General features: G+C 43.2%; 1 protein-coding gene across 1 annotated transcript in view; it reads left to right on the top strand.

Moving 5' to 3' along the window:
• Positions 1-27,742, top strand: part of DHTKD1 (dehydrogenase E1 and transketolase domain containing 1) — a 67,321-nt gene that overhangs the window by 22,222 nt on the left and 17,357 nt on the right. The window contains exons 3-12 of the mRNA XM_075552382.1: positions 3,225-3,436; positions 4,028-4,222; positions 6,800-7,069; positions 11,359-11,530; positions 12,914-13,112; positions 14,606-14,918; positions 15,954-16,038; positions 17,077-17,216; positions 25,811-25,961; positions 27,525-27,631. Coding sequence (XP_075408497.1) covers positions 3,225-3,436; positions 4,028-4,222; positions 6,800-7,069; positions 11,359-11,530; positions 12,914-13,112; positions 14,606-14,918; positions 15,954-16,038; positions 17,077-17,216; positions 25,811-25,961; positions 27,525-27,631 — 1,844 coding nt within the window. The remainder of the gene's footprint in view (positions 1-3,224; positions 3,437-4,027; positions 4,223-6,799; positions 7,070-11,358; positions 11,531-12,913; positions 13,113-14,605; positions 14,919-15,953; positions 16,039-17,076; positions 17,217-25,810; positions 25,962-27,524; positions 27,632-27,742) is intronic.

The following is a 27,742-nucleotide window of genomic DNA, read 5'->3' as shown; positions in this document are numbered from 1 at the left end:
CTCTTTTCTGCTTTTACATCACGCAGGATTCCCTTGCTCTGTTTGCACAACTCACTCTTGATCCATGTACAGGTTCCATAGAGCACAGCAAAGCGTTCCGGAATGCCCATTCTTCTCATGGCCCTCCATAGCTTGTTATGATCCACACAGTCCAATGCCTTTGCAGAGTTGATCAATCACAAGTATGCTCTGCTTTCAGCCAAGATCTATGTGGCATATCACTGATAAAAACCACTTTTGCTTCTTTACTTACAAAGCTTTTTAATTCGAGACCCAACCACAAGTCTTTTTTGAGAAAGAAACCCAAACTCACTGCCAACCAGTCAGTGTTGGCTCATAGCAACCCTACAGGACAGCGTAGAGCTGGCCCTGTGAGTTTCCAAGATCGAAACTGTTTGTGGGAGTAGAAAGCCCAGTCTTCCTACTGAGGAGCGGCTGATAGTTTCTACCTGCTGAGGATCATGGCCCAACTCGTAACCACTGTGCCACCAGGACTCCTCTCCTTGAGGAAGAACCATCGTTGACTTCATCCCTGGCCAATCCTCTAACAGTCTCTGGCTGTCACTCTGTTTGTCTCCTTTGGTATCTCAGTTCCTGTTCATCTCCTCTTCCCCCAAATCTTTAACCCCTCTTTCGACAGGGGTGTCTTCTTTTCAGTATATGAAGCAAGGATTTGGCATCTTGGAGATCCTTCCTGTGTGGATACCTCTCCCCCACTTTTAACCTGTGTTTCTTCTAGCTTTTCTAGCTCAGCTTCTTGAGTAGCCGATGGAATTTGTTTCTATTTCCTTACTTCTAATTTATTATTATATCCATTTCAATTTGCCTTTTGCCGCTACTGCTCTAGTGAATTTTTTCTTGCAAACTGAGATAGTTTATTGTGCCAGCCTGGCCGAGAAACACAAGTGGGATTAATTGAAGGGTGGAGAGATAAGTGGCTCGGTGAGCCTCGCCTTTCTTGTCTCTCGCTCTTTAATCATCAGACCACTGTGCGGCTGCCTTGCTTGGTCTTTTCCTCAATTTAAAGGGCACACTACCTGCGGGACGCCTAGCCTGTGGACTGTGTCTCTATAAGTTGAGGTCCTTTTAAGACCACTCGAATGAAATTTACATCTCCGGAGCCGAGGACTGACAGTTGGTGACCTGCCTTGCTGTTTGCTGCCTGTGCTGGGATAACCTAGCTCTCTCTATATATAGAGGACTACCTGGTGGCCCTCAAGACTTGAAGGACTTCTAGTTATCACAACTGTCTCACGGGAGTGAGTCGCACTGAGCCATTTGTACTGCTTTATAATTTAACTGTTCATTTCTTGTATAATATATCAATCTGTTTATAACTTAACTGTTCATTTCTTGTGTTATCTATCTATCTTTATAAATAAATATCTTAATTATCAGCAAACTAGTTTTATCTCTCTAGAGAACCCTGTCTAACACACAAACGTCACCAGTTTACTTAATTTCCAAATCCAATAGAACATTTTAGTCCTTGTTTGATCTGTTAAAAAGTGATGCTATGAACTTCTGACCACTTCATTGGTGCCTTATACAAAGTACCTTCCTTCCATTTTTTGTCTGTGCTTTTTGTCAGACCAAGAGCATGTTTTCTTGCTTCTTTCTTTTCTCATTTTTTGAAATTGCCTCTCTGCCCTGTTTCCCTTTTGCATTTGATGTTTTTGAGTGACTCCAACCTGACAAGATCATTCTCCTTGGAGTTCCAAGAACTTGAGCCCACCCATTCCAGCTTCCTCCCCACAGCTCAGCCGAACACACATAAACCCCCAACAGCCTGAGAAAAGAATTTGGATAGTCTTGGTTTCCTTGACACCTCTCTTTCTGATTCCCTTTCCTGTACTCTCCAGACAGCTTTTTCAACTCATTTGTGGGGTCGTTTTCAAGGGGTGAGGATCAACAAGTATCACCTGCTCTGTGAAGCAGAGCTACCTAGAACTTGCCAAAGTAGATTCAATATTCAATATTCTCTCTGCACAACCCTAAAACATAGCACATTTACCTCCTCTCCACCAAAAAACACCTAACCTGACATCAGACTGAGACCACCCTGAGCATGTTTTCATGTCTTCCATTCTGCATTTGACCGAAACACTTAATATAAAGTTACTTAATATAAAGTACATTGCTCTTACTGGAACGTGGATGACTAATCTATATGACATTGTACTGCTATCTTTAAGTCTTTTTTCTCCTATAAATTTACCTTGTGGAAAATCTCTTAATCATGTTTGTATACTTGGTGCCAGCATACTTCCTGATATGTATGGATATCCCAAACCTGCTTATTGGATAAAAAAGTTATCTGTTGATCCATAGCTACATGTCTATCCCCCTTTTATAATAGTTTGAAAAATACTTAGTTAATAAAAACAACCAAAAATATGAGAAGCCTTGTATATGTATGGATTGTGATAAGAGTTGTATGAGCCCCTAATAAAATGTAAAAAAATAAAATGATTAGGGCAAAGAATGCACAGATGTGCTTTATACAATTGATGTATGTATATGTATGGATTGTGATAAGAGTTGTATGAGCCCCTAATAAAATGTTTTAAAAAAATATGAGAAGCCCAAGGCAATTTTAACAATTAAGTGGTCAATCAACATCAAAGAGCTAAACATTATAAAGTAAATGTTGGTGTGTTAGATCCAGGATTATGGCATTGACCGGTGACTGAAAACTGATTTGGTGCTGTGCTAATGAACTGTCATACAAATCTTTCCTTTCTTCACTAAGATTCAGCTACATTTCCTTCTCTTTTAAGATATTGCTTTGATATTACTATTGAATTATGTTTAAATTCCCATAAACAACAGACACTGATTTGTAGCTGTTACTAGATTTGAATATTTCGATACATAAATATTTCAACTCATGGTAGATGATATGATTTTTAGCTATCAAGCTGATGAAAACACTTTTCAAAATTTAGTTTGAAATTACTGAAGAATTAAAACATGGTAGAAAACAACAGGGTTTTGTCCTGTTTAAGAAAAGATTTTATTTCTCTCTTTCCTAGTTTTACTACTTTTATGATCTCTGACCATATTTTTAGTCTTATTTCTTGAAAAATCTAAGCATTGCTAAGAACATAAGTTAATAGCATTGAAGTCATGTTCTTCATTGAAACCAATCTTTTAGTCTGTTTTATCATGTGTTCTCTACATGGTTGGTTATCCTTTAAACTCCCTTTGGTTCCATTCCATAGGGTTATTGAACATGGGGAAGGAAGAGGCTTCTCTTGAGGAAGTAGTGGCCTACCTCAATCAAACCTACTGTGGACACATTTCCATTGAAACCTCCCAACTTGAGAGCCAGGAGGAGAAAGACTGGTTTGCCAAGCGGTTTGAGGAGCTGAAGAAGGAGACATTTACCACAGAGGAGCGGCAGCACCTGTCCAAACTAATGCTAGAATCTCAGGTATAACAGTACCAGCTAATGTTGATGGGCCAGATCCGCTCATTTCCTACAAAGAGAAATATTGAAGAAAGGAGATTAAGTTATTGATTCTTAAGTTATTAATTCTTAAGTTATTAAAACTTAAGTTCAGCTCTTCGGGGAATTAAGATATTTAACTCTATGAACTTTCCCCCACCGTTCCATCGGCATGACAAACAATTAACACAACACACACACACACACACACTATATTCTAACCAGAAACAAGTCCATTCCCAAACATCAGAGCTCTCCTCAGTTAAGAAACCCGTTAGGAATTTACCTATTCATTCGACACAAAATGATAAAATCTTTGAAGATCTCACTTCTCTTTTTACTATCTGAAGTGATGAAAAGGGACTCTGTCTGGGGGAAGCTCTCAATAAAATACATTGCATCCAATCTCTGACAGGATGGTGAGCAGGCTCCCTCTCTGGGGGATATAGCACAAAGGCATTGCTCTAGCCACGTGAAGTAGTGTGGCATCTTTTTACAGCCTATCTCGGCCTGTCTCCCTTTCACCAAGGTAGGTAGCTGCCTCCCTGTAACTGTGCCTGCTGTGATGTTCCACAGGAGTTTGACCACTTCTTGGCCACCAAGTTTGCCACCGTGAAGCGTTACGGAGGTGAAGGAGCTGAAAGCATGATGGGCTTTTTCCATGAGTTGCTGAAAATGTCGGCCTACAGTGGGATAACCGATGTCATTATCGGGATGCCCCATAGAGGGAGGCTTAATTTATTGACTGGCCTGCTGCAGTTCCCTCCAGAGGTAAGGGGTTGTCCGTGTTCTTCGCTGGCAATGAATAGTTGATGGCTTCAAGATAAATAGGGCTACGGTACTTCTTTTCGAAAGTTAGCTGAGCATATGAGTCATTGGTCTATGAAATAGCTTAGTTAACTGGTAGGCCCTAATACCAGTCGTCCTCAGCCTTCCTAATGCTGGGATACTTTAATATAGTTCCTCAAGTTGTGGTGATCCCCCAACCGTAACATTATTGTCGTTGCTCCTTCATAACTGTCATTTTGCTACTGTTATGAATCGCGCAACCCCTGTGAAGGGTCGTTTGACCCCCAAAGGGGTCGTGACCCACAGGTCGAGAACTGCTAATACTAAGGTGCACCTGATCCAAGCCATGGCTTTTCACATACATATTTGGTGATTGAAAATACCACCTCATCATCATATGCGTCCATTGAAAATACCACCTCATCATCATATGCGTCCATCATCTCATATTCATGTGAAACTTGGACATGGATAAGGAGGACTGAAGAAGAACAGGTGCATTTGAATTGTGGTGCTGGAGAAGGATATTGAATGTACCATGGTCGGTTAAAAGACAGACCAATCTGTGTTGGACCAGTTTTGGCCAGAGTGCTCATTAGAGGCAAGGATGGTGATAATTTGTCTGACATACTTTGGACACGTTGTCAGGAGAGACCAGTCCCTGGGGAAGGACATTGTGCTTGGTAAGGTGGAGAGGCAGCAAAAAAAGAGAAAGACTCTCGCTGAGATGGATGGACACAGTGGCAGCAACAATGGCCTCAGACACAGGAACAATTGTGAGGATGGCGCAGGACCCGACAGGGTTTCATGGTGTTGTGTACAACGGGGCTCTGGGTTGTAACACTCAATGGTCCCTAACAACCACAACATCTCATGAACCAATGACTTGCATTTTACCATGGTGGTTAACAATAATTATAAATGTTTACGTGCCTGTCAAAGTTGGATAGTGATTACTGCTTATGGAATGATGTGCCGCCCTTAAAACCATTAGAAAATATGTGGCATCCTGGTTAAGGACCAACATTTGCCTCTACTACTTCTAACTTCCATTTTCCCTGATGCTGAGAACATACAAATAGCAGTTGCCCTTGAGTCAATTCCAAAGCGTGGCGACCCTGTGTCAGGGTAGAAATGTGTTCCATGGGGCTTCGGCTAGCATTTTTTTGGGGGAAGTGAATCACCAGGCCTTTCTTCTGAGTTGGCTCGAGCTTCCAATATTTAAATAAGCACCCAAACACATTAAGCATTTATGCCACCTTGGGACTTCCTTAAGAAGTTGATAACCAGCTTTTATAAGACAAGTATGGCAAAAAAGAAGAATATAGCAAAGAAAAGAAACTGGCAGACAGAGGCATGTGCTGAAATACACGCAGACCCTTAAACCACCATTTTCTTTCCCAGAGTGTCCCAGGTGAAAGAAACTCAGCAAAGATGCAGAAGTTATTATAGATGATTGTGTTTGTGAATGATGTGGGTATTCATATAGTGTAAGGCTGTATGTTCCTATTTGCACAGGGGATAAGAAACCCCCGGGCCATTTAAATAATTCAGATAAGTTATGGAAAAGGCCAGTTTCGATCAATAGTTTGGTTTGATAGCCTTTGTTATGCACCAGCCAAATCTTTAGCAAGTTGCTTCTCTTGTTTACCCATTTGGAAATGAGGTAAAACCACCTGTCTTCTAGAAGAGTGTGGAAATGAAATGTGATGATGAATACAGAAAAGTCCCCTGAGGACTAGATGATACAGTCCTTCGTATCTGGCTTGAGCTAAGCCGATGCTTCGTTATCTGCCTAAATGAGTTTAAATATGAAGTGCTTACCTTTTTTTTTTCAGTCTATTACTTTTGTGTCTAACGTGAATGAGATTAATATGAAGCTCTTACACTCTTTGGCACACTACTAGTCACATGTAACTTAATATTTGCATCGTGCTAGATTTCTCTGTGGGAGAAAGACGAGACTTTCTATGCCCATAAAGACTTCCAGTCTCAGAAGTCCATCGGGGGCAATTCTACCCTGTCTTACATGAGTCAGCGTTGACTCGACAACAGTGTGCTTTCTTAGATTTCTCTCATGGTCTCACTTGACGTCATTCTCAAGATCTCCAAACATTCTATGCAATTGAGCATCTAGTTATAATTTCCTGTTTATCTTTAAATAATGTGTGTTTATAATAATTATAAGGAGTTTCTTTCTGTTTGGCGCCAATGGTTAGCATGCTCAGCTGCTAGCCGATAAGTTGGAGGTTCGAGCCTACTCAGAAGTACTGTGGAAGAAAGGCCTGATAAACCACTTGCCAAAAAATCTGTCCTTGTGGACCCTGTTGTGAAAGTCTAAACACACACACACACACACAGACACACACCACACCACACACACACACACGGGGTTGCCATGAGCTCAGTTGATTTGATGTGCTCCTGGTAATAATGGTTATAAAAGCTTTTGAGTGGTTTTCTTTTTGGATTGTCTGATTAAAACAACAACAACAGCAACACTTCTTCCCTAGTCTTAATGTGCTAAAATTTCATTTCTTTCATATCTATTCATAACAGCTGATGTTCCGCAAAATGCAAGGCTTAAGCGAATTTCCGGAGAACATCTCAGCCACCGGAGATGTCCTGTCTCACCTGACCTCCTCTGTGGACCTGGACTTTGGGGCCCACCATCCCCTGCACGTGACAATGCTACCTAACCCCTCACACCTCGAGGCGGTCAACCCCGTGGCTGTGGGGAAAACTCGCGGAAGGCAGCAGTCTCGCCAGGATGGGGACTACTCCCCAGACAGTTCCGCTCAGCCAGGGGACAAAGTCCTTTGCTTACAGGTACCTGCCCTAGCAGACCAGAGGTGAGGAAAGTCAGCAAGGACCAAGGTCAGGGTCGGTAGGTTTGGAAGGAGAGCGTTTGGGAAAATAATATTCTGGCACCTTTGCAAACAAGAGTGATAGGTAGGATGTCTAGCCATTGGCTGAGCTGTGAGTTTTGCCTGTCTGTTTCTTGAGTTCTGACTGGGTTACCGGGTTGCTGACTGGCATACATGCCACTGCTGAGAAGTCAGATGCCAGAGCTGCTCTGAAAGTATGTCCCCCAAGAAACTGCTGGATAGCCACGTGCCTAGCCAGGCCACGAACTATAGAGCCCGTTTGTTGTTATGTCACAATGGGGTTTTCACATTAAGACAAATAACTGATGGCTCCCTCAACTCCCACTTTTTGGTAGCTTGGCAAGTATCCTATAGAGGGTTGAACAGTGGGTCACATCGTCTCCTTTCAATAGGAGCCTTTCACCACTCTGGGGAACAGCCCATCTGTGTATCCATCAGTGACTGAGCCTTCAAACCCAACAGAAATCAATATATTTTAAGGTAATAGAATACTCTGCCAAGTATGCAAAAGAGAAACATTAGCCTATCCATGTTCATTTTCCACAGGCTAGAAACGTGTAGTAAATCAACGTGGAGGCAGATGACTATTGGACTAGATGAGGGTACACTATTGCAAACCAGGAACCTTCAAATTCCGAGCCAGACATTCTCAAAGTTAATAACTGATTTCACGATCACCTGAACTATTTTAGTCATTCGTCTTTACCCAGTGTGTTAATCAGAGCTTAATCTTGAGAGCCCTGGTGGTGTAGTGGCTACGGGCTGGGCTGCTAACCAGGAGGTCAGCAGTTGAAAGCCACCAGTGTCTCGGTGGACAAAGATGAGGCTTTCTACTCCTGTCCAAATCAGTCTTGGAAACCCCCCGAGGCAGCTCCACCTGTAGGGTCACTGTGAGTCGGACTGCACTCGATGGCAGTAAGTTTGATTTTGATTTAAACATTGATTTCTGAAGTCAGAGGTGAAAATAACCTTATCTTTTAAAGCAATGAAAACCGACTGCCCTCCTTTTTCTCCTCGGTCATCCAAGTGTCCTTTGCCCTGCTCTGCCTGTGTATGTTTTGCTTTCTGCTCCCACATACAATCATTATTACTATTTTTTAGTTAATTATCTTTCATTCTAGTTTTCCTCCTTTTTTAGCCACTCACACCAATGTTTAGATCTGAGGGGTAAAGAATCTGAATTTTTAAAAAATAAATCATTTTATTGGGTGCTCTTATAACAATCCGTACATCTACTGTATGAAACACATGTATACATATGTTGCCATCATCATTTTCAAAACATGTTCTTTCTGCTTGAGCATTTGGTATCAGCTCCTCTTTTTTCCCCTCCCTCCCGTGTACCCCCTCATAAATTACAAATCATTATTATTTTCATATCTTACACTGTCCGTTGTTTCCTTTCACCCATGCTTCTGTTGTTATCCCTCTGGGGGAGGGGGTTATATGTCAATCATTGTAGTCGGTTCCCTGTTTCTCTCCCCCACTGTCCCAACACCACCCCCACTCCCTTACCCCTACCCTCATGGTATTGCTACTCCTATTACTGTTTCTGAGGGGTTTAATCTGTCCTGGATTCCGTGTGTCGAGAGCTCTTATCTGTACCAATGCCTAATGCACATGCACCAGCCCAGCAGGATTTGTAAGGTCAAACTGGGGTCATGATAGCAGGGGTGAGGGGGGGGAGTAAGGAAGTAGAGCAGTGGTTCTCAGCCTTCCTGATGTTGTGACCCTTTAATACAGTTCTGCTGAAGTAGAGGAATGTTGGGTGTTTCATGGGTGATATGCTGCACCCTGGCTGACACGCTCCTTCCTTGTGACCCTTCTGTGAGGGGATGCCCAATTGTCTTCAGATGAGCTTTGGGTCTCAATTGCAAACTGCCTCATTTGCTTCAATATATTTGTTTGTTTGGGGTCTTCCGATGCCTGATACCCGATCCCGTCACCACCTCATGATCACGCAGGCTGGTGTGCTTCTTCCAAGTGGGCTTTGTTACGTCTCTGCTAGATGACTGCTTGTTTAACTTCAGGCTTTTAAAACTCAAGACCTATATCTTTTAATAACCAGGTACCATCAGGTTTCTTTACCCATTAACTTATATATCCATTTTGACTTCAGCGATCGTGTTGGGAAGGTGAGCATCACAGAATACTGGGTTCGTATTAGAACAAAGTGCTCTTACATTGAGGAAGGACTTGAGTAGAGGCCCAATGCCCATCTACTACCTTGATACTTAACATTTAGATATATGTACATAGGCCTATATCCCTATCATTATATGTTAATATATTTGCATGTGTGCATCCCTATATTTATACCTCTATAAATCTCTTCTGCCTCCTAGTTTGTTCTTTTACTTTTTACGCTTCTCCTGTCCCACTCTCATGTTCGACCTTCATTCAGCTCGCAGTACTTTCTCTCGGCTATTGCACTTGATCAGACCCCACCAGGCATTCTACACCCTCCTCACCAACTTTTTTTTTAATGAAACAATTTTTTATTTAGTTTTATTTGGCGCGCACGTGTGTGTGTGTGTATGTATATGTGTGCTAAATCCTCTATTTTTGTCCCCATCCCCACCCCACCCTTCACTTCTTCCTGTTCCCACCCCTTCCGTGGCCACTCTGTAGTCATCAAAGTCTTGTCTATTGGTAATAGAAGTAAACCATATTTCTTGTCTTGTGGAGCCGATAAAATCCCAGCTGACGTGATTTCTACCACTACTCTTTCTGCCTGTCCGCTGGTTATCATGGCCTGGACCTGTCGCAAGTGCATGCTCGATGGTGACCTTCTCTGTGTGTCACAGTCGCCTCTTCTCCCCACCGAGCTGCACAGGAGTGAGTGTAGTGGTTACCTTCGTGAAGTAAGATGGAAAATCAAATGTGCGATGACCAACACATGCAAGCTTTAGTGCCAAGAATGCGGAGGCTCATGGCGACCCCAAGTTATCAGAGTAGAACTGTGTATCAGAGGGATTTTAATGGCTAACCTTCTGGAAGAGTGTCACCCAGCATTTCTTTCAAGGCTTCGGGTGGACTTGAACCCCCACCTGTGACTTACCTGTCATGTATGCTAACCAGTTGCACCACCCAGAGACATCAGTCAGACCTCTCTCCATTGTCGCCCAGCTGTTTCCCATTCTCAGCAACCCTGTAGGACAGAGTAGCACTGCCTTACTGGGTTGCCAGGGCTGCACATCTTTACAGAAGCAATGGGAGAAGGTGGCTTTGCTGTTTCACCAGACCCAAGAAGGTGTGAGCTGGAACATTTTCTTAGGGAATGGACTATTTACTTTTTTTTAGCCAAAATAGTCTTTTTTTAAAATGACAGTTTCTTTCAAGGACGTACTCAATGGGATTTAAAAAAAAAAATCTGCCTCCAAGTATCTGTTCTTCATTCATAGTTCATTCTTTTGTTTCTCCTCTTATTACAGTCACAATGGTTGCCTTAAATTAGGGTGCTTTTGATCTCCCTGTTTAATTCAGCATCTGGGTGGTTTATAGTGATCACCTCGTAGCGTGAAATCCGCAGAGCTCATAGTTTCTTCTAATATTTCCAGTTTCCACATGATTTGCTTGCTTGCTTCTCCTGCTCGCTCCCCTCCTCCTTTTTATTTCCCCCAACTCCCCAAGACATTCTGTAAGAATGGCACATTATAGACATTCTCTAAGAATCATTATTTTCGTTCAGGCCTTCCTTCTTTCACTCATCGATGATGCATGTGTCTCCCACACGACCTTGTCTATGCTGTCACATCCATCTCCCTGGGGTGCACCTCACCCAGTGAGCCTGAGGTGATGCATTCACAATACATGCATGCTCTTTTCAGGGAGCCAGGATGATTGAGGCAGAGGGAGAGAGGTCAAGATTTGTGCAGTGTGCTATTGCCTTTGTGTCTTGTCGACTGCCTCAGTGGTCCATCTACCTATCCTAGAACATTTGTTTGATTGATGAGGACAGGTGATGGTACGTTTCAGATGGAGCAACTGAAGGTAGCTGTTAGAGGCAAAGAACTGAGATAGCATCTCTGAGAGAGGCTTTTGAGGCCAGCACATATATTCTAGAATATTCCATAATCAGCAAAATGTAGGACGGGAGAGTAGTGATTGGTTTAAAATTTTTCTCCCCCATTTTAGCATTTTCCAAACAATTTATTCCAATTGCAAAACCTAAATTTCCTAATCTCTTATTTTCCTCTCTTCCTTGTACCCCCCTCACCCATAATTTAGGTTCACGGTGATGCTTCTTTCTGTGGTCAGGGGATTGTTCCAGAAACATTTACGCTCTCCAACCTCCCCCACTTCCGAGTTGGTGGCAGTGTCCATTTGATTGTCAATAACCAGCTGGGCTATACCACTCCCGCAGAGAGAGGAAGGTCTTCCCTATACTGCAGCGATATCGGTATGTAACACCGGAAGCAGTGGATGCTGCAGAAGCACACAGAGGCTTCGAAGAGAAACCTCTGATCCCATCGGAACACTCCCTCAGTGTTGCCAACTTGATATTCCTTTCAGAGTCTGTGTGTATGTTTTTTTCTTTTCTTTTAAGCAAAAGGGAAAAAATTTATTAGAGCCCATATGGGAAACCCTAGGGGGGCCCAGCAAACCCTACTGTGCAGGCTTGCCCAGCAAAGGGTCATACCATTCACTGCACCCCCATGAGAGGGACTCCCCTTGAGCCAAGCCCCAAAGCCCCAGGACTGGCTGGGGTTGGGGACGTCTGAGTGTGTTTTTTAAAGCCAAAGAAATAAGTAAAGATTGGAACTGAGAGTTTGCGATCTCAAACTGATTAGGTAGTCAGTTGAATAATCTGATAGAAACCAAAGATCGATACAATTAGCACTACAGTAGGTTGTCTACAAGGCATTCAAACGTGTGTTGTCTCAGATCAAAGTCAGCCAGGGCATACTCAGCTACTAAATTTGGATGATTCATTTGGTGGGAAATAAGATGTGAAGGATCGAAGTCAACTTGCTCTAACGTGAGCAAAGTCAGGGCTCAGTTACAAGAACCGTTAGGTGGTAGGAGATATTCTGCTTTTACGCCCCGAGTCTGAACCCGATGCCTCTTGGATGCCTGTATGAAAAGCCTTTGTGATTAGTCTGCTCGAGACACTGGGCGACCATTTTCGATCTTTTTGGAGAAAATTCTTCTCATATTTATCTCATATCATGTACCTTCCGTGATATACTATGCTATATATTATACAATATTATTATTAATATAATAGATATAAGAAAAAAACCAACTATTAGCTATTAAGTACCCAAGGGGTTCCCAGTGGTGCCGTCAGGTGAACACTGAACTGTTAACTAAAAGGTCAGCAGTTCAAACCCACCAGCCATTCCAAGGGAGCATGAAGAGGCTATCTGTTCCCATAAAGATTTGCAGCCTGGGAAACCCCGTTTGGAGCCAACTAGATAGCAGTGGGTTTGGGTTTCTTGTTTCCTCTGTTCTTATTTTCCGGGCAGTGTTAAACAACTTCTATGCATCATCCCCTTTATTCTTTATGTGCCACCCCAGAGAGCTCAAGCTATTGCCCCAGTTTTGTGGATGAGAAGACTGTGATTGAATATATTTCCATAACTCTCTCAGGGTCACGCAGTAAATCATAGAGCTGAGACCTGAACTCGTTTTTGATGGTGGACTCTAAAGTTTGGGTTCTTGACAACCATCCCAAAGGTCCTGTGAAGACATGGCCTGCCCTGCCCACACAAGCAATGGGGCAAAGAAGAGGTGGGCTTGCGGGTCTGGTTAACCCTCAACTCGGCCTTGTTTATCTTAGGGAAGCTTGTCGGCTGTGCCATCATCCACGTCAATGGAGACAGCCCAGAGGAAGTGGTCCGAGCCACGCGTCTGGCTTTCGAATACCAGCGCCAGTTCCGCAGGGATGTGATTACTGATTTGTTGTGCTACAGGCAGTGGGGCCACAATGAGTTGGATGAGCCTTTTTTCACCAACCCGGTCATGTACAAAATCATCAGGTACGACTGTAAGTCTCTCGTTTAGCCCTCGCCATCCATCCACGCACAGTACTTGCTATTAGTATTATTTTTTTTTATTTGATGCTCTCCAGGACCGTGACCAGCTGTTGGCCTGGGACCAGGGTTTCCTGGGACAGGAAGCATTCAATGTTAACGTTAGGACAATCTGGGTCCAGTGGAATGGTTGGTTCTCCTGTGGGTCTCAGTAGAGTTCCTGGTTTTACAACTCGACATACCTCTTCATTAAATAGAGAACGGGTAACTTAATAGCCTCTCTTTAGCAGGCCCAGGGAAGATTGAAGTACGAGCCCAAAGCCACTTAGCGTGGCTTTGACAGCATCAGAAATCGGCCTCCAGGGCTCATGTCTGCAAACTGTCCACGTGGAACAACTCTGGGCCTTGGAGAGAAGTAACAGGAGGAATTTTAATGAATGTCAATACTTCGCTGTCCAGTATAGTAGCCACTAACCAGCTGTGGTTTTTGAACACTATAATTATATCTAGTCCTAATGAGAATGTGGTGTAAGTGTGATAGACACACTTTATTTTAGAGACAGTATGAAAATGAAAGAATGTGAAAGACCTCTTAAATGATTTTTATATTGATTGGGTATGGAAATGGCAATATTTTATGTACATTGTGTTAAAATAATATTTTGAAATATATTTCCAACAATGATTCCACCTATTCCTTTTTGTAGTATGATACAGCTGGTTAAGTATGTCATGAAATGACATGTGATTTGCCTTACATTTCTGTTGGACAGCGCACTCCTTCAGAAGGTTAATCTGACGGGTAATATGCTAATTTGGAAGTTGCTTTTTAAGATATTGGAAGGCAAATAGGTCTTTATCCCCTACTTTGTTGACTTGTAGATGGAAGTCAAAGCAGAGGATAAGCTTGCTGACATGCTACGAGTCTTCCTGGTCATGGATGGAAAGAGCAGGGCTTGGGAAGATAAATACGTTTCGTGAATGCTGAACTTAGCAGTTCAATCACCTGGTGACCCTCACCGCCCATTTTTGGAAATCTTACCCTGCCTACCTCTCATGTTTGTGAGGATGGAGTATGATAATTTATTTAGCCTGTCTTTATAGTTTAAAATACTCCATGAGTGTGGAATGGTGTTGTTATTGTTGCTCTAAAGTGCAAGTGGGGATTAATATGGAGTGACAGGTTTCGCCATGACACTAGAAACAGGTGCTGGGAATGTTGCGATCCGTGCTCTCTGAAATCAAGGAGCGTGTAGGTGACCATCCTGGTAAAGAATTTTCCAACCCATAGAAAACTCTCTCTAGTTATTTTTACCTGGAGGTACACAGAAGCTCATAAGGACCCATTTGCTTTCTCTGTTGCTTGCCTGGAGGAAGCCGGTTCTTGTCAGTGCCTGTTTGTAGCAGCGATGCTCTGCAACGCCTCTAAGGAGGGCGGCATCTTCCTCTCTGAGGTGTCCACAGAGCAGATTGGTTTTTCTTCCCTCTCTCTTGGACAGAGCCCGAAAAAGCATCCCGGACACATATGCAGAGCATCTGATTGGCACTGGCCTCATGACCCAGGAGGAGGTGTCCAAGATAAAGGCCTCCTACTATGCAAAGTTAAATGACCATTTAACGAACATGGCCCACTATAGCCCACCTGCCACTCACCTGCAGGCCCACTGGCAGGGCCTGGTCCAGCCTGAAGCTTGCATTACGACCTGGAGCACCGGGATGCCCGTAGATCTCCTGCGGTTTATTGGTGCAAAGTCTGTGGAGGTACCAGAGGAACTCCAGATGCACAGTCACCTTCTAAAGATGTATGCTCAGGTAGGTCTTTGCCAGAGGACACTGGAATCTCTGTGGTTTTGTCTTCCTGCTCAGCAAAGAGGTTGACGTTGGTCTGGTCACTTTGGTTGGCTAAGTCATTTGACAGGTACCTGCTGGGGGTCATTAGGTTCTCGGATTGGATCCTCGTGTTTGTGATGATAGTCAGCTCAGATTCTGTCTACTCCCGTCCTTTCCTTCTTTCTGTCTTCCCCCTCTTTCCTCCTTCTCTTCCCTTCTTCCTGTCTTTAGCCATCGCTCTTCCCCTCTCTTTCCTCCCTCCCTCTGCGTATCTTTCTTTAAGAATACACAGTACATGTATACTGTAAAAGTACAGAAGTGTCTGTTTTGATAGTTCTGAGTTCTAAGTAGAATATAATTCTTTAGAGATTTAAGTAAAAATTGTCACACGTTTTGTTTCATATTAAGTGTAAAATGACCAATAGTCTTGGTTTGCCTGGAACTGAAGGGTTTTCTTAAACATGTGGCTTTCAGTGCTTAACCTTCGAGAGCCAGGAACAAACAGAGGCAATTGGTCACCCAAGTCAAATGCTTCATTTTTCTTAAACTTGAATTAAGAAACATTTCCTTCTGGGTTCTGTTAAAGCACTCACTTCCGTTTTAAGTTTTCACTGTAGGAAAGATGCGCAGTCCTGGAAACCCTACACAGGGGGACTGTGAGTCAGAATCAACTTGGTAGCAGTGGGCTTGGATAGAAACTCTCATCATAAATGGTCTACTTGACACCCAACTTAACTGAATATTACAATTACCATTCCCTATGTTTATCTCCCTGATTCCATCTCCTCTTACACAGCTGCTGTGGTAACCAGTAACCTGGAGTTCAGGTTGATTTTTCTTGCTTTTAATGTTTATGTAATTGTTATCATGGTCTAATATATCTTTCTGTGCATCCCTTTTAAAATTCAAATTTATGGTCTCGAAACTTCCCTCTATTGGGTTAAATGGTTTGAACTCAATGTGGAAAAAGATGTGGACTCCTAAAGGCTTCTTTTTTCCTTGTCCCCAATTGTGTAGTCCAGAATGGAGAAAGTGATGGATGGAACAAAGGTAGACTGGGCCACGGCAGAAGCTCTTGCCTTGGGCTCACTACTTGCTCAAGGTAAGACATTTCTGGGTCGCTGCATAGCTGATAGGCAATGCTTCATATGATGTTTATTGTACTTGACCTCTGTGGTTTTCTAAGTTGTAACTACCTTATTTCGAGTCCTTTCATTGGCTAGAGAAGTTCTAAAATGTGTTAACTTTTCTTTCCTGATCATAGTATAGGTCATGTTGACAACTTTCATCAGAGAGTTGGCTACATATAGATCAGTTCTACTCAGGATACAAAGAACTCAGTGTTGGACGTACTGGAAAGATAATTTTCGTTACAAGTTGGAGGGCAAATGCTAGCGTTCCAGGCTTATGTAAGCTTACCTTGCCTACAAGCTTCTCAATATAGGACAGGTTTATTTAAATAAGGTTAATCTATTATTCTCAGGAAAGTCCTCAGCATGAATAGTGTATGACTCAGGTTCACTATACCTTATTTAGAAACTCTGGTGGCTAGGGGCAAGGCTGCTAACTGCCAGGTCTACAGTTTAAAACCACCAACCTCTCCAGGGAAAAAGATGAGCCTGTTCATTCTTGTAAAGAAGCCCCTAATAAAACGTTTAAAAAAATAGTTATAGAACATATATTGAGATGAGAAGCCCTTTGGCATAGGGGATAATGTGTTGGACTGCTCCTCATAAGGTCAGCAATTCAAATACACCAGCAGCTCTTTGAGTTAAAGATGAGGCTTTCTGCTCCTTTAAAGATCTACAGCCTCAGAAACCCAAAGGAGCACTTCCACTCTGCTCTATAGGGTAACAATGAGTCAGAGTGGACTGGATGGCAGTAGGTTTGGTTTTGACTTTTTACATTAAAATTAGGAGCCCTGGTGGTGTGGTGGTTAAATGTTCAACTATTAACCCAAAAGTCTTTGGCTTGAAATCACCAGTTGCTTGCATGAAGACTGGATCCTTGGAAACACTCTGGTAAAGTTCTACACTGTTCTATAGGGTCAATGTGAGTCAGAAGTGACTCAGTAGAAAAATATCTTTTTATGAGATCATTCATGCTGACCTGGGTTTCCCCCCTCTCTTCCTTCCTTCAGGTTTCAATGTTCGCCTAAGTGGCCAGGATGTTGGCCGTGGAACGTTTAGTCAGAGGCATGCAATGGTGGTTTGCCAGGAGACCGACGACACCTATATCCCTCTGAACCATATGGATCCCAAGCAAAAGGGATTTCTAGAGGTAGGATGTCTCATCCTATGTGGTAAATTTCAATCTCTTCCATCAATTTTCAATGAAAGGAACACATACTAGGGAGTGGGCCAGATCTATTTCCTATGGCTTCTTACCTGTGACCGTACAGATTTCAAATAAACGGTTATTTTGCCAGCCCCAAAGTGACACCATAATCTATCTATTGCTATAATTCATTAAAGCAAGTCAACGATGTGATTAATAAAGCAATATTTTTGCCTTCTTTTAAAAAAAGACCAAAAACAAACCACTTCTTTAAGGTCACCTTATTTTATCTCTCGTGGGTTTGGTGAATGTGATTTATCACTTCTTACCATGCACCCGCTGTTGTGCTATGCTCTGTAGACTCTGGAGGACAGGGACTGAGTCATTTCATGTTTGTTCCCCTAAGAACAAGCATAGCCCGTGGCATGTGATATTTATGAAAATCAATTCTTTGTTAAGGTAAGATTAATGGCACCAATCATCTTTCTCTAGCCATTTGCTTGAAAGTATTACACCGATACTTAGTCTTTCTTTTAAAATTTACTTGGCCAAACGAATACTTAAGGGAGATTGTTAAAGGACTACAACTCATCCCAATAGAGTTACTCGGTCTGGTACCTCGGAGTTACAGTCTCAGGGGACACCAAAGTCAAGTGGCCTCCCATCATCCAACAACACCATGTGCTACTTCCTGATTTGGTGAATAGTGACTGAGGTCTTAAAAGCTTGTGAATGACCATCCAAGGTGCAACGTTTTGTTTTTCCCTGTCTGTTAACAAAGAATAGAAAATTCAAAGGCCCATGAAAAGAATCCATCCCAAAAGTTGATAGGCCACACGAACCCCAGTCTCCATGCCTCCAAGACCAGAAGAGAAAGATGGTACCCGGCTACCACTGCCTACAGCTCCGAAAGGGATCACGGTAATCGTTGCTAGAGAGACTAGGAGAAAAACGGGCAACAAAAGTCAATAATAAAAAAATCAGGGTTACTAGTCTGAGAGATACTGGTGGAACCTCCAAGTTTATGGCCCTTAGACACGAACTGAAACTGAATTCACCCTAGTGGTTCTGCTCTCAGCCGAACAGTAGACTGGCCCGTAGGGTACACAATGGCACCAGGGAGGTAAGGACTCCTGGGAACGATCAGCTCCATAAGCTCACATGGCAGCAGTGGCCCAGGGATAAGGCTCCGCAGGGCTAGGAAAGAAAGACTGCTGGAACTGGGAAGCACAGGGAGGATGTGGGCAAAGTGTTGTTGTACTGCGGGGACTGCAGTCAATGTTGTGCAACAAATGTGTGTGACTTGCTTAATGGAAAACCAATTTGCTCTGCCAACGTTTCTCCATAACACAGTAATAAGTAAATTAAATTTCACCCCTGTATCAAGGGGGACTAGTGATCTAGATAGTGAAATGATTGCAATTCCTCCCTTCTTCATGTCTTTTGCTTTTAATATTGCCACTTTAAAAGCCTCAATTAAACTCCTTGCAGCTGTTTTTTAGATGCTGTTAAAAATACCGATTAAAAAAATTATTTATGAAGGCCCTGGTATTGAGAATAGTTGTAGTTCCCTTGAGCAATTGGCTTGCCTTTGTTGTTTGTATGCTGTGAATTCTGCAACAGATGAGCATTCTCTTTTCAATGTTGGCTTCTAGTGGTGCCGGCTGTGGGGATCATCAACTCTACCTTTTCCCAGCTCTGCTGAACCTTTATTTATTTATGTAGTTTCCCTTAACTTAAAATGTACACTGTCATGTTGCATATCACATATGTTTGTAAACTGCCTTCATTACTTTTGGAGAAAAAGTAAAAGCATTCATAGTTTCAATAAAAATGAGGTAAACAAGTACGCACTGGATGTATAGAAGCAGGAGCAACTACATCTACTTAGGAAGTACTAGGTAGAGGGAGCCACACCTGAGCCACATTAGGAGCTGTTTCTATGAGTCAGAGTGGACTCGAATGGCAATGGGTTTGTGGTCTAATGATGCAGGGAGAACATTCTGGGTGGACACAGCACATAGAAAGGACTTGAAATAAGAGACCCCAAGGTGCTCTCAAAAGAAGAAAGGAAGGCACAATGGATGGATGTATGGATTGTGATAAGAGTTGTATGAGTCCCCAATAAAATGATTTTTTTAAAAAAGAAGAATGAAAGAAATTCCAACTCACTGCCATTGAGTGGATTCTGCTTCATAGCAATCTACATAGGATTGCTGAAGCTCAAGGTTTATAGGAACAGATAGCCTCACCTTTCTCCCACAGAATGGCTGTTGCATTTGAACCACCAACCTTCTGGTTAGCAGTCCAACGCTTACCCAGCAGCATCAGCTGACACGCTCAGGGAAATACAGATAGCTGTGTATGACTGGAGGTTGAGCTGCTAAGTGAATACTCTGAGGACACAGAAGGATAGGTCTACCCAAATTGTGAAAGACTGTTGATGGGTTGTAAAAAAGGAATGTTGACCAGGTGATTAGACTTTCTTGTTAGAAAGACCATGTCCAAAAAATACTTTTGAAGCCCAGATTGAAGAACTACGAGAGTCAGATAAGGGCAACTATGAAGGAGGCTTCTTAGTCGTCTGGGTAGGGAATCATGGATGCTGAATTAGAGGAATAGCAGTGCACATGGAATGTGAGGTTAGATTTAGGATCTGTTTAGAAAACCAAAGTGATGGGACTTGGGGATGCAGGCGGAGGTCAAGAATGATTAGTCTAAGTGATCTCCTCGCTTTCTGACTCAGACACTGGGATTATGATGGTGGCATCCATGCATCTAGAGAGTGAAGGAGAAGAGATAAGTTTAATGAGGGAAGACAATCAATTAGATTTTGGATGTTTGACACAGAAATTTCTATCCGACAAAAAAGGAGGGAGGTTAAAGAGGTAATAAAGGGATCTCAGAGATTTGGGGAGTAATCAGAGACTAGTGGTGTTTGAAATCACGGGATTGGGAGAATTTGTAAGAGTAGAATGAGGGAAAGAACAAGGAAGTGGAAGGGTAAACACCACTGAGAAAGAGCATCCTGAAAGAGGGGACAGAAAGGCAGGGGAGAGCCAGGAGTCACTGGTGTCATTGATCTCAAGGTAGGGCAAGCCAAATTAGGTGACTGAAATGCCCTCTGGGACCTAGAAGGTCAAGGGCTGACCTTATCCAGAGCTAGTTCAGTAGAATACTTAGTAGAATACTCAGTTGAAGGGTAAACAGAGTTTAAAATATAGAAACAAGTAGATTATTCTTTCTTTTCTTTTTAATTATTTTATTGGGAGCTCATACAATTCTTATCAAAATCCATACATCCATCCACTGTGTCAAGCACATTTGCACATTTGCTGCCATCATCATTCTCAAAACATTTGCTTTCTACTTGAGCCCTTGGTCTCAGCTCCTCATTTTACAGATTATTCGTTCGATAGAAGTTTCACTGGAAGGAAGCAGCGGCTAGAGGAGCACTCAGAATTCCAAACTCCCTGCCGTTGGGTTGATTCTGTCTCATAGTGACCCCGCAGGACAGCCCTCTGGGTTGTCAAGCTGTATGGGAGCAGAAAGCCTCTTCTTTCTCACTTGGTCGTTTGGAACTGCTGACCTCGTAGGTAGCAGCCCAATTCATAATCCACTATGTGACCAGGATTGGAGGGACACCGGTAAGGGAATTATTTCTTGTCTGAATTTTAAACTGTACATATTGTTTACACATAAAAGGAAGCCAATGAGGAGAGGCTCAGAAAAGAGGAGTGATGGAGCCAGGCTCGGAAAGAAGCAGGAAGAAGGAATAGATTAGAAATATTACTTGTGTTGTTGGATGTTGTCAAGTCAGTTCCAACTCCTAGTCACCTTACAGACAACTGAACGAAACACCCTGCGCCATCCCCACAATTGTTGATGTTTGAGCCCGCTCTTGCAATCATGTGTCAATCCATCACATCAAGGGTCTTCCTCTTTGTCACTGACTACTCTACCAAGCATGATGTCCTTTTCCAGGGACCAGTTCCTCCTGATAACATGTCCCAAAGGTCTCCAGTTTAAAGAGGCCTAGAGCAGCATATTTGCCCAATGCAGTACATTATTGGATTTAGTTATTTCTGCTTCCATGAACATGGACCGTGGATTCAGGTAAAGGCAATCCTTGAAAGCATCAAGGATTAAGAATGCAAGTGGCCGTTTCAGCCTTGGCCAGGAAGAGAAATAAGGAAGTGAGGCTAGACAGAGGTGCAAATAGAGTCTCTGGTCTCAACCTTATTTACAACGTATACATATACATAAATCTGAGACATGTAGCAGTTTTAAAAAAATAATGTATTTATTATGTAGATCATAACTGAAATAGAAACCAGAAAAGATAATTTATACAAATATAATCCTGTTGGTCGTTGGTCCCAACTCATATCAACCCTGTATACAACAGAGGCAAACTCTCCCTGGTCCATCCTGCCCCATCCTCAGTCTCCTTGCTGGATTTCAGCCCATTGTTGCAGCCACTGTGTCAATCCAGCTCCTTAAGAGTCTTCCTCTTATTGCTGATCCTCTACTCTCCCAAGCATGATGCTCTTTTCCAGGGAGTGATCTTTCTTGACAATATAGCCCAAGCACATGAGTTGAAGTCTTGCCACACTCATTTAAAAAAAATCATTTTATTGGGGTCTTGTACATCTCTCATCACAATCCATATATACATCCATTGTGTCAAGCCCATTTGTACATTTGTTGCCATCATCATTTTCAAAACATTTTCTTTCTACTTGAGCCCTTGGTATCAGCTCATAATTTTTTGTACATCAATTCTTTGGTTTTCCCTTTTCATTGTCCCACTTTGCATGCATATGAGGCCATTGAAAATGCCATGGTTTTCCAAAGAAATTTTTTTTAAAAAGAAAAGAAAATACCATGGTTTTCGTGAGGCGCACCTTAGTCATCAAAGTGACTTTTGGATTCTTTATGCACACAAGCCTTCTGCAGTAGATCCGCCCAGTGCGATGTGTCATCCGCTTTCTGTGGGCATTGTTGATCCAAATAAAATGAAGTCCTTGACAACATCATCTGTTTATCACAATGCTGCTTTGGGGTTTAATGTAAGGATTTTTGTTTTCTTTCTGTTGAGGTGAAAATCATACTGAAGGCTTGTATTCTTTGATCGGCATAAGTAAGTGCTGCAAGCTGTCTTTGCTTCAATAAGCAAGGTTGCGTCATCTGCACATCCCAGGCTGTTCGGTCTTTCTGCAATCCTGATGCCGTGTTCTTCAGATAGTCTAGTTTCTCAAGTCACCTGAGCAGCATAGAGATCAGATAAGTATAGTGAAAGATACAACACACACACACACACACACACACACACACACTGACTTTAAACCAGGCATCTGAAATTCCCAATCTTTCTAATGTTATCTGTAATCTGTTACGATCCACACAACTGAATGCCTTTGCATTGTCAATAAGACCCAAGGAAATATTTTTCTGGTATTCTCTGCTTTCAGCCAAGGTCAGTCCAACATCAGCAATGATATCCATTTTTTCCACAACCATACTTACTAATAAATAAGGCATTTTATTATCCTTTGTTGTCTTGAGTTTTTGTCCATCTGTCACAGATTTTTTAATAGTTATAATGCCGAGATATTTTTATAAGTCTTTATTTAGTAAAAGTTTTTTAGAGAGATAATTCACATACCAAATGCCACCTTTCAAGGAGTACAACTTGGTGGGATTTCTTAAATATACATAGACTTTCACAGGATTGTGCCGTCATCACCAATACCTAATTTTAGAATATTTTCATTACCCCACAAAGCAATCTCATGTCTGTTTGTAATAAGGAGGATTGGACTCTTCCGCTCTCCCTTCCCTGACAACCATTGATCTATTCTCTGTTTCTCTTCATCTGCCTGCTTTGCACCATTCACACTGTATGTGGCCTTTTGTGACCGAATTCTTTCACTTAGCATACTATTTTCAAGGTTCACCCTGCTCCCCCCCCAACAGTTCTCTGTAGTTTATAATTCACTCCTTCTTTCACATCAAGAGGAGTTGTACGATCATCACCACCGTCAGTTTTAGAACATTTTCTTCTTGTACTCATTAGCTCCCCCTTTCCCTTCATCCTCCCCTGCCTGACTCCTAAGGAAGGAATCCAGTGACTGTCTCTGTGGGTTTGCCTATCTTGGATTTCATATACAGACAAGCATTAAAAACAAGCCAACTAAACTAACAAGCATAACAAATAGAACAGATAAAACTTCAATCGAAAGAAAGCAGAAAATATTTTTTAAAATCAGAACAAATTTGAATAGATCATAAAGGAGATCAAATGATAAGGTGCTAAATTTTAACCTAACACGGCAAGGCTGTGTTAGCAAGGCTGTTCACACCCCTGGTTCATGGTCAGAGCGGATTCACCAGGGACTTAATCCACATGTATTTCCCCTTACTTAAAAAAAAACCCAAAAACTGAAACAGCTTTAAAATGGGTCAAAAGGGAGATCAAATGATAAGATGTTACATTGTCCCCTATGGTAGGTGTATCAGATTGTCATTTTACTGCCACATGATATCCCATAACCGTTGCAACAGGCCCTTGACAGGAGTTGCCCGAAGTTCAGGCCAGATTCAGAAGAGGCCTTGAAACCAAGGGTAATATCGTTGCTGATGTCAGGTAGATCTTGGATCAAAACAGAGACAACCAGAAAGATGTTTTCTTGTGTTTTATTAACTATGCCAAGGCACTTGTGTTTTAATAGCTATGGCGAGGCATTTGAATGTGTGGACCATAAGAAACTGTGGATCACCTTGAGAAGAATGGGCATGCCTAATACTGCTTTGTGCTCATGAAGAACTTGTCCGCGCATCAAGAGGCAGCTATGCAAACAGAACCAGGGAATGCTACGTGGTCTAAAATCAGGAAAGGTGTGCGTCAGGGTTGTGTTTTCCGGTCATAGTCACTCAATTTGTATCTTGAGAAATCATCAGAGAAGCTGGATTATATGAAGAAGAAAGTGGAATCAGGAATGGAGGAAGGCTTATGAACACCCTGGGACATGCAGATGGCACAACCTTGCTTGCTGAGAGTGGCTGGGAGCACTTGCTGATGAAGATCAAGGGTTGTAGCCTTTCATGGGGATTCCAACTCAATGTCAAGAGGACCAAAGTCCTCACAACTGGACCAATAGGTAGCATCGTGATAATGGAGAAAAGGCTGAAGTCGTCAACAATCGTGTCTCGCTTGGCTTCCCCATCACTGCCTGAACACAGCAGTCAGGAGATCAAAAGATGGGTTGCATTGGGTAAATCTGCTTCACAAGACCTCTGGAGAGTACTGAAAAGCAAGGATGTTACTTTGAGGAGTAAGGTGCACCTGATACCATGTTCTCTTATAATCCAGTTCAGAATGATGTTGCATTTAATTATCGTGTCTTTTTAGACACCTCAGAGATGTAACTAAAAAACAACTTTTTATTCTGAATTGGGTGAAGGCTTACAGAGAAGATGATCCGTTTTACCTTCAAGAATTCATACACGTTATGTTCCGTTTCGTTCCTTGCCGCCCCTTCCATGTACCATCACTTATCCCACTTCCTCTGTGTGTTTCCTGTCTCCATGCCGCCTCCTTTCCTAATCCTTCTGAACTTTGTCCTAAGGGAAATGCTGCCCTTTTGATCTCACATGGTTGATGAGTCTAAGCTTTGCATGTCACACTAGTGTTAAGTTTCCCATTATAAACCTGACTAATGTTTGGCTGGAAATTGAGCCTCGGGGATGAGTTCAGTTACAGCCCTTAAGGGTATTATTATCTGAGTGGTAATAGTCCTGGGCTTCCACCGGTCTCTCTCTGTCTGATCAGCAAGCTTGATGTCGGATTATTTTGGAGTTTGTCCCATCTGTTTCTCCCACTATATACAGGATCTTCTAACGTGGCCCCATTCAGAGTAGCTGATAGGGGTGGCCAGGCACCACCTGGCTCTTCCGGTCTCTGGGTCATGCAGCCTGAGGATGTTTGCCGCCTCACTGAGCCACTGGGCTAATTATTTCCATGTGCCTTTGATTTTTATCACCCTTCTTTCTTCTGGACAAGGAGAGAGTAATAGTTACACCCCAGTTGCTACTCACCGAAGTGGGATAGTGCAGAACTGCAAATTGTACCCTGCTTTTTAAATCATGATACCCACTGCCATCCCATTAATTCCAACTCAGTGATTGTTCTTTTGGTTTATTGCACTAATATGATGTCAGGCTAATGGCGTCTACTCCAAGGTAAACCTTTTAACATTTTATAGGGAACTTGTAAGACTCAGTTCCAGTCTCATTTCCGAAGGTGGGCCATCTGAAAAGTTCACTGTGTTTGTCCTTGAAGAAAAGTTCTAATGTCCATATTCCAACCTCTTTTATCTTTTCCTCTCTTGGCTGCGACTTTTCCCAACATGCAACACAGTAGACAGCAGTAGACCTCCTTTCTCAAAGGCGTGTGGTGGCGAATGAAAAAGCTGCTCCCCTGCAGCTCCCTTCCCCCTTGAGAGGTCTGTATACGCGTGCGACGCTTTACCTTCACGACTCAGGCCAGCTCTTCCCTTGCGTGACAGTGTTTCTCGTCTACCCCTTTGGCCTAGGTCAGTAACAGCCCCCTGTCCGAAGAAGCTGTTCTGGGATTTGAATATGGGATGAGCATTGAAAGCCCTAACTTGCTGCCGCTCTGGGAGGCTCAGTTTGGCGATTTCTTCAATGGTGCCCAGATCATCTTTGATACGTTCATCTCTGGAGGTTGGTATCAGCCTGTGGGTGTGTAACAGATGCAGGCAACAGCCTCATGGGGACAATGAGATAACAGGGGCGTGGCGACTTCTGATTGCTGCTCCAGACAGTTATCCAGTGGGGTGTGGGACCATCTGACAGTTCAAGAAGGTGCTGTGTGTACACTGGTGCATATGGGAGCTGGAGGCACAGGGGATCCAGGGCGGATGATACCTTCAGGACCAGGGGGTGAGGGGCGATACTGGGAGGGGGGAGGGAGGGTGGGTTGGAAAGAGGGAACTGATTACAAGGATCTACATGTGACCTCCTCCCTGGGGGACGGACAACAGAAAAGGGGGTGAAGGGAGATGCCGGACAGGGTAAGATATGACAAAATAATAATGTATAAATTATCAAGGGCGCATGAGGGAGGAGGGAGCGGGGAGGGAGGGGGAAAAAGAGGACCTGATGCCAAGGGCTTAAGTGGAGAGCAAATGCTTTGAAAATGATGAGGGCAAAGAATGTACAGATGTGCTTTACACAATTGATGTATGTATGGATTGTGATAAGAGTTGTATGAGCCCCTAATAAAATGTTAAATAAAAAAACAGAGAAGGTGCTGTGAAGGAAATCTCTCAGCTCCATTGCGCGGGGCACAATGTCTACTTGGGGAATGTGTGTGGCTGTAGGAAACGCTGGAGATACATCCTAGGCTATTTGACTTCTCAGTCACTGAATAATGCAGACCGTTAAGCGCGTGTCTGCTTGTCGAAAGATTGGCAGTTTGAATCCACCCAGAGGCATCTCCAAAGACAGACTGGAAGTCTGCTTCTTGGGAACCCTACAGAGTAGCCGTTCTACTCTGCAGGGGGCGTCGCCGGGAATTGGACCGGGCTCAGTGGTGTCTGTCACTAAGAACAACACAGTGCGGAAGGTCGGAGTGGAGGTGACCCTCACTCTGGGGACACTCGGGGATCTGAAAATGATAAAGCAGCATGCCTTTTTTTTCAGACTGTTTTTATCACCATTGTAAACATGAAAAGGATATGAAGTGAAAATTCAAAATCTCCTCTCCGCCTCTTACTCTTCGTTTCAGGGTGTAACCGCTGGTAAACTTGGGGCTACACTTGAGGTCTTTGCCATGGCTGTGCTTCTCTAGAGCGCTGCACTTGTGAGGGAAAGGGGCCTTCACTGGCCTGGGCTTTGATGTGAGCACAGGCTCTTCTAGAGTGTTCGCCGCCCTCGTTTGAGGGCAGTGGCCCATGGTGCCCTGGGAGCGACCTGTGGTCAGTGAATGTTCTGTCTGAGGTGAAATCAAAGGACGTGCCGTCCTAGGAGCTGGAACTTTCCTCTTTGACTAGGCCCGTGCTTGCTTACACTCAGTACACATCCATCAGAGACTTCCACCCTGTAAAACTGACATCCCGCCCCTGCCCCTGTTCTGCGGACGCCATGACAAACGCTCAAGAGTGTCCATCCTGAACGTGGCTCCAGGGGCCCTGGCGGCTCATTCGCATTTGTCTCACAAGTCAAGCATCTCAGGCTTTGTCCCCGATTCTTGGTGTTCTTATGCTGTCTGCCATGTTTTCCTAGGAGAGGCCAAGTGGCTCCTGCAGAGCGGCATTGTCATTCTCCTGCCACACGGCTACGATGGCGCTGGCCCAGACCACTCGTCCTGCAGGATAGAACGGTTCTTGCAGGTATGTTGGATGCCGTCTGGATTCCAAGACGTGTTTTTTCTTGCTCCCTAGATATTTAAAACATACAGAATCTTCTTCTCCAAATATTATTGACGTGTACTTTAAACTGTA

This window comes from Tenrec ecaudatus, chromosome 6, assembly GCF_050624435.1.
Source record: "Tenrec ecaudatus isolate mTenEca1 chromosome 6, mTenEca1.hap1, whole genome shotgun sequence".
In the NCBI taxonomy this organism is placed as follows: Eukaryota; Metazoa; Chordata; class Mammalia; order Afrosoricida; family Tenrecidae; genus Tenrec; species Tenrec ecaudatus.
This window is presented reverse-complemented; position numbering and strand designations above follow the sequence as displayed.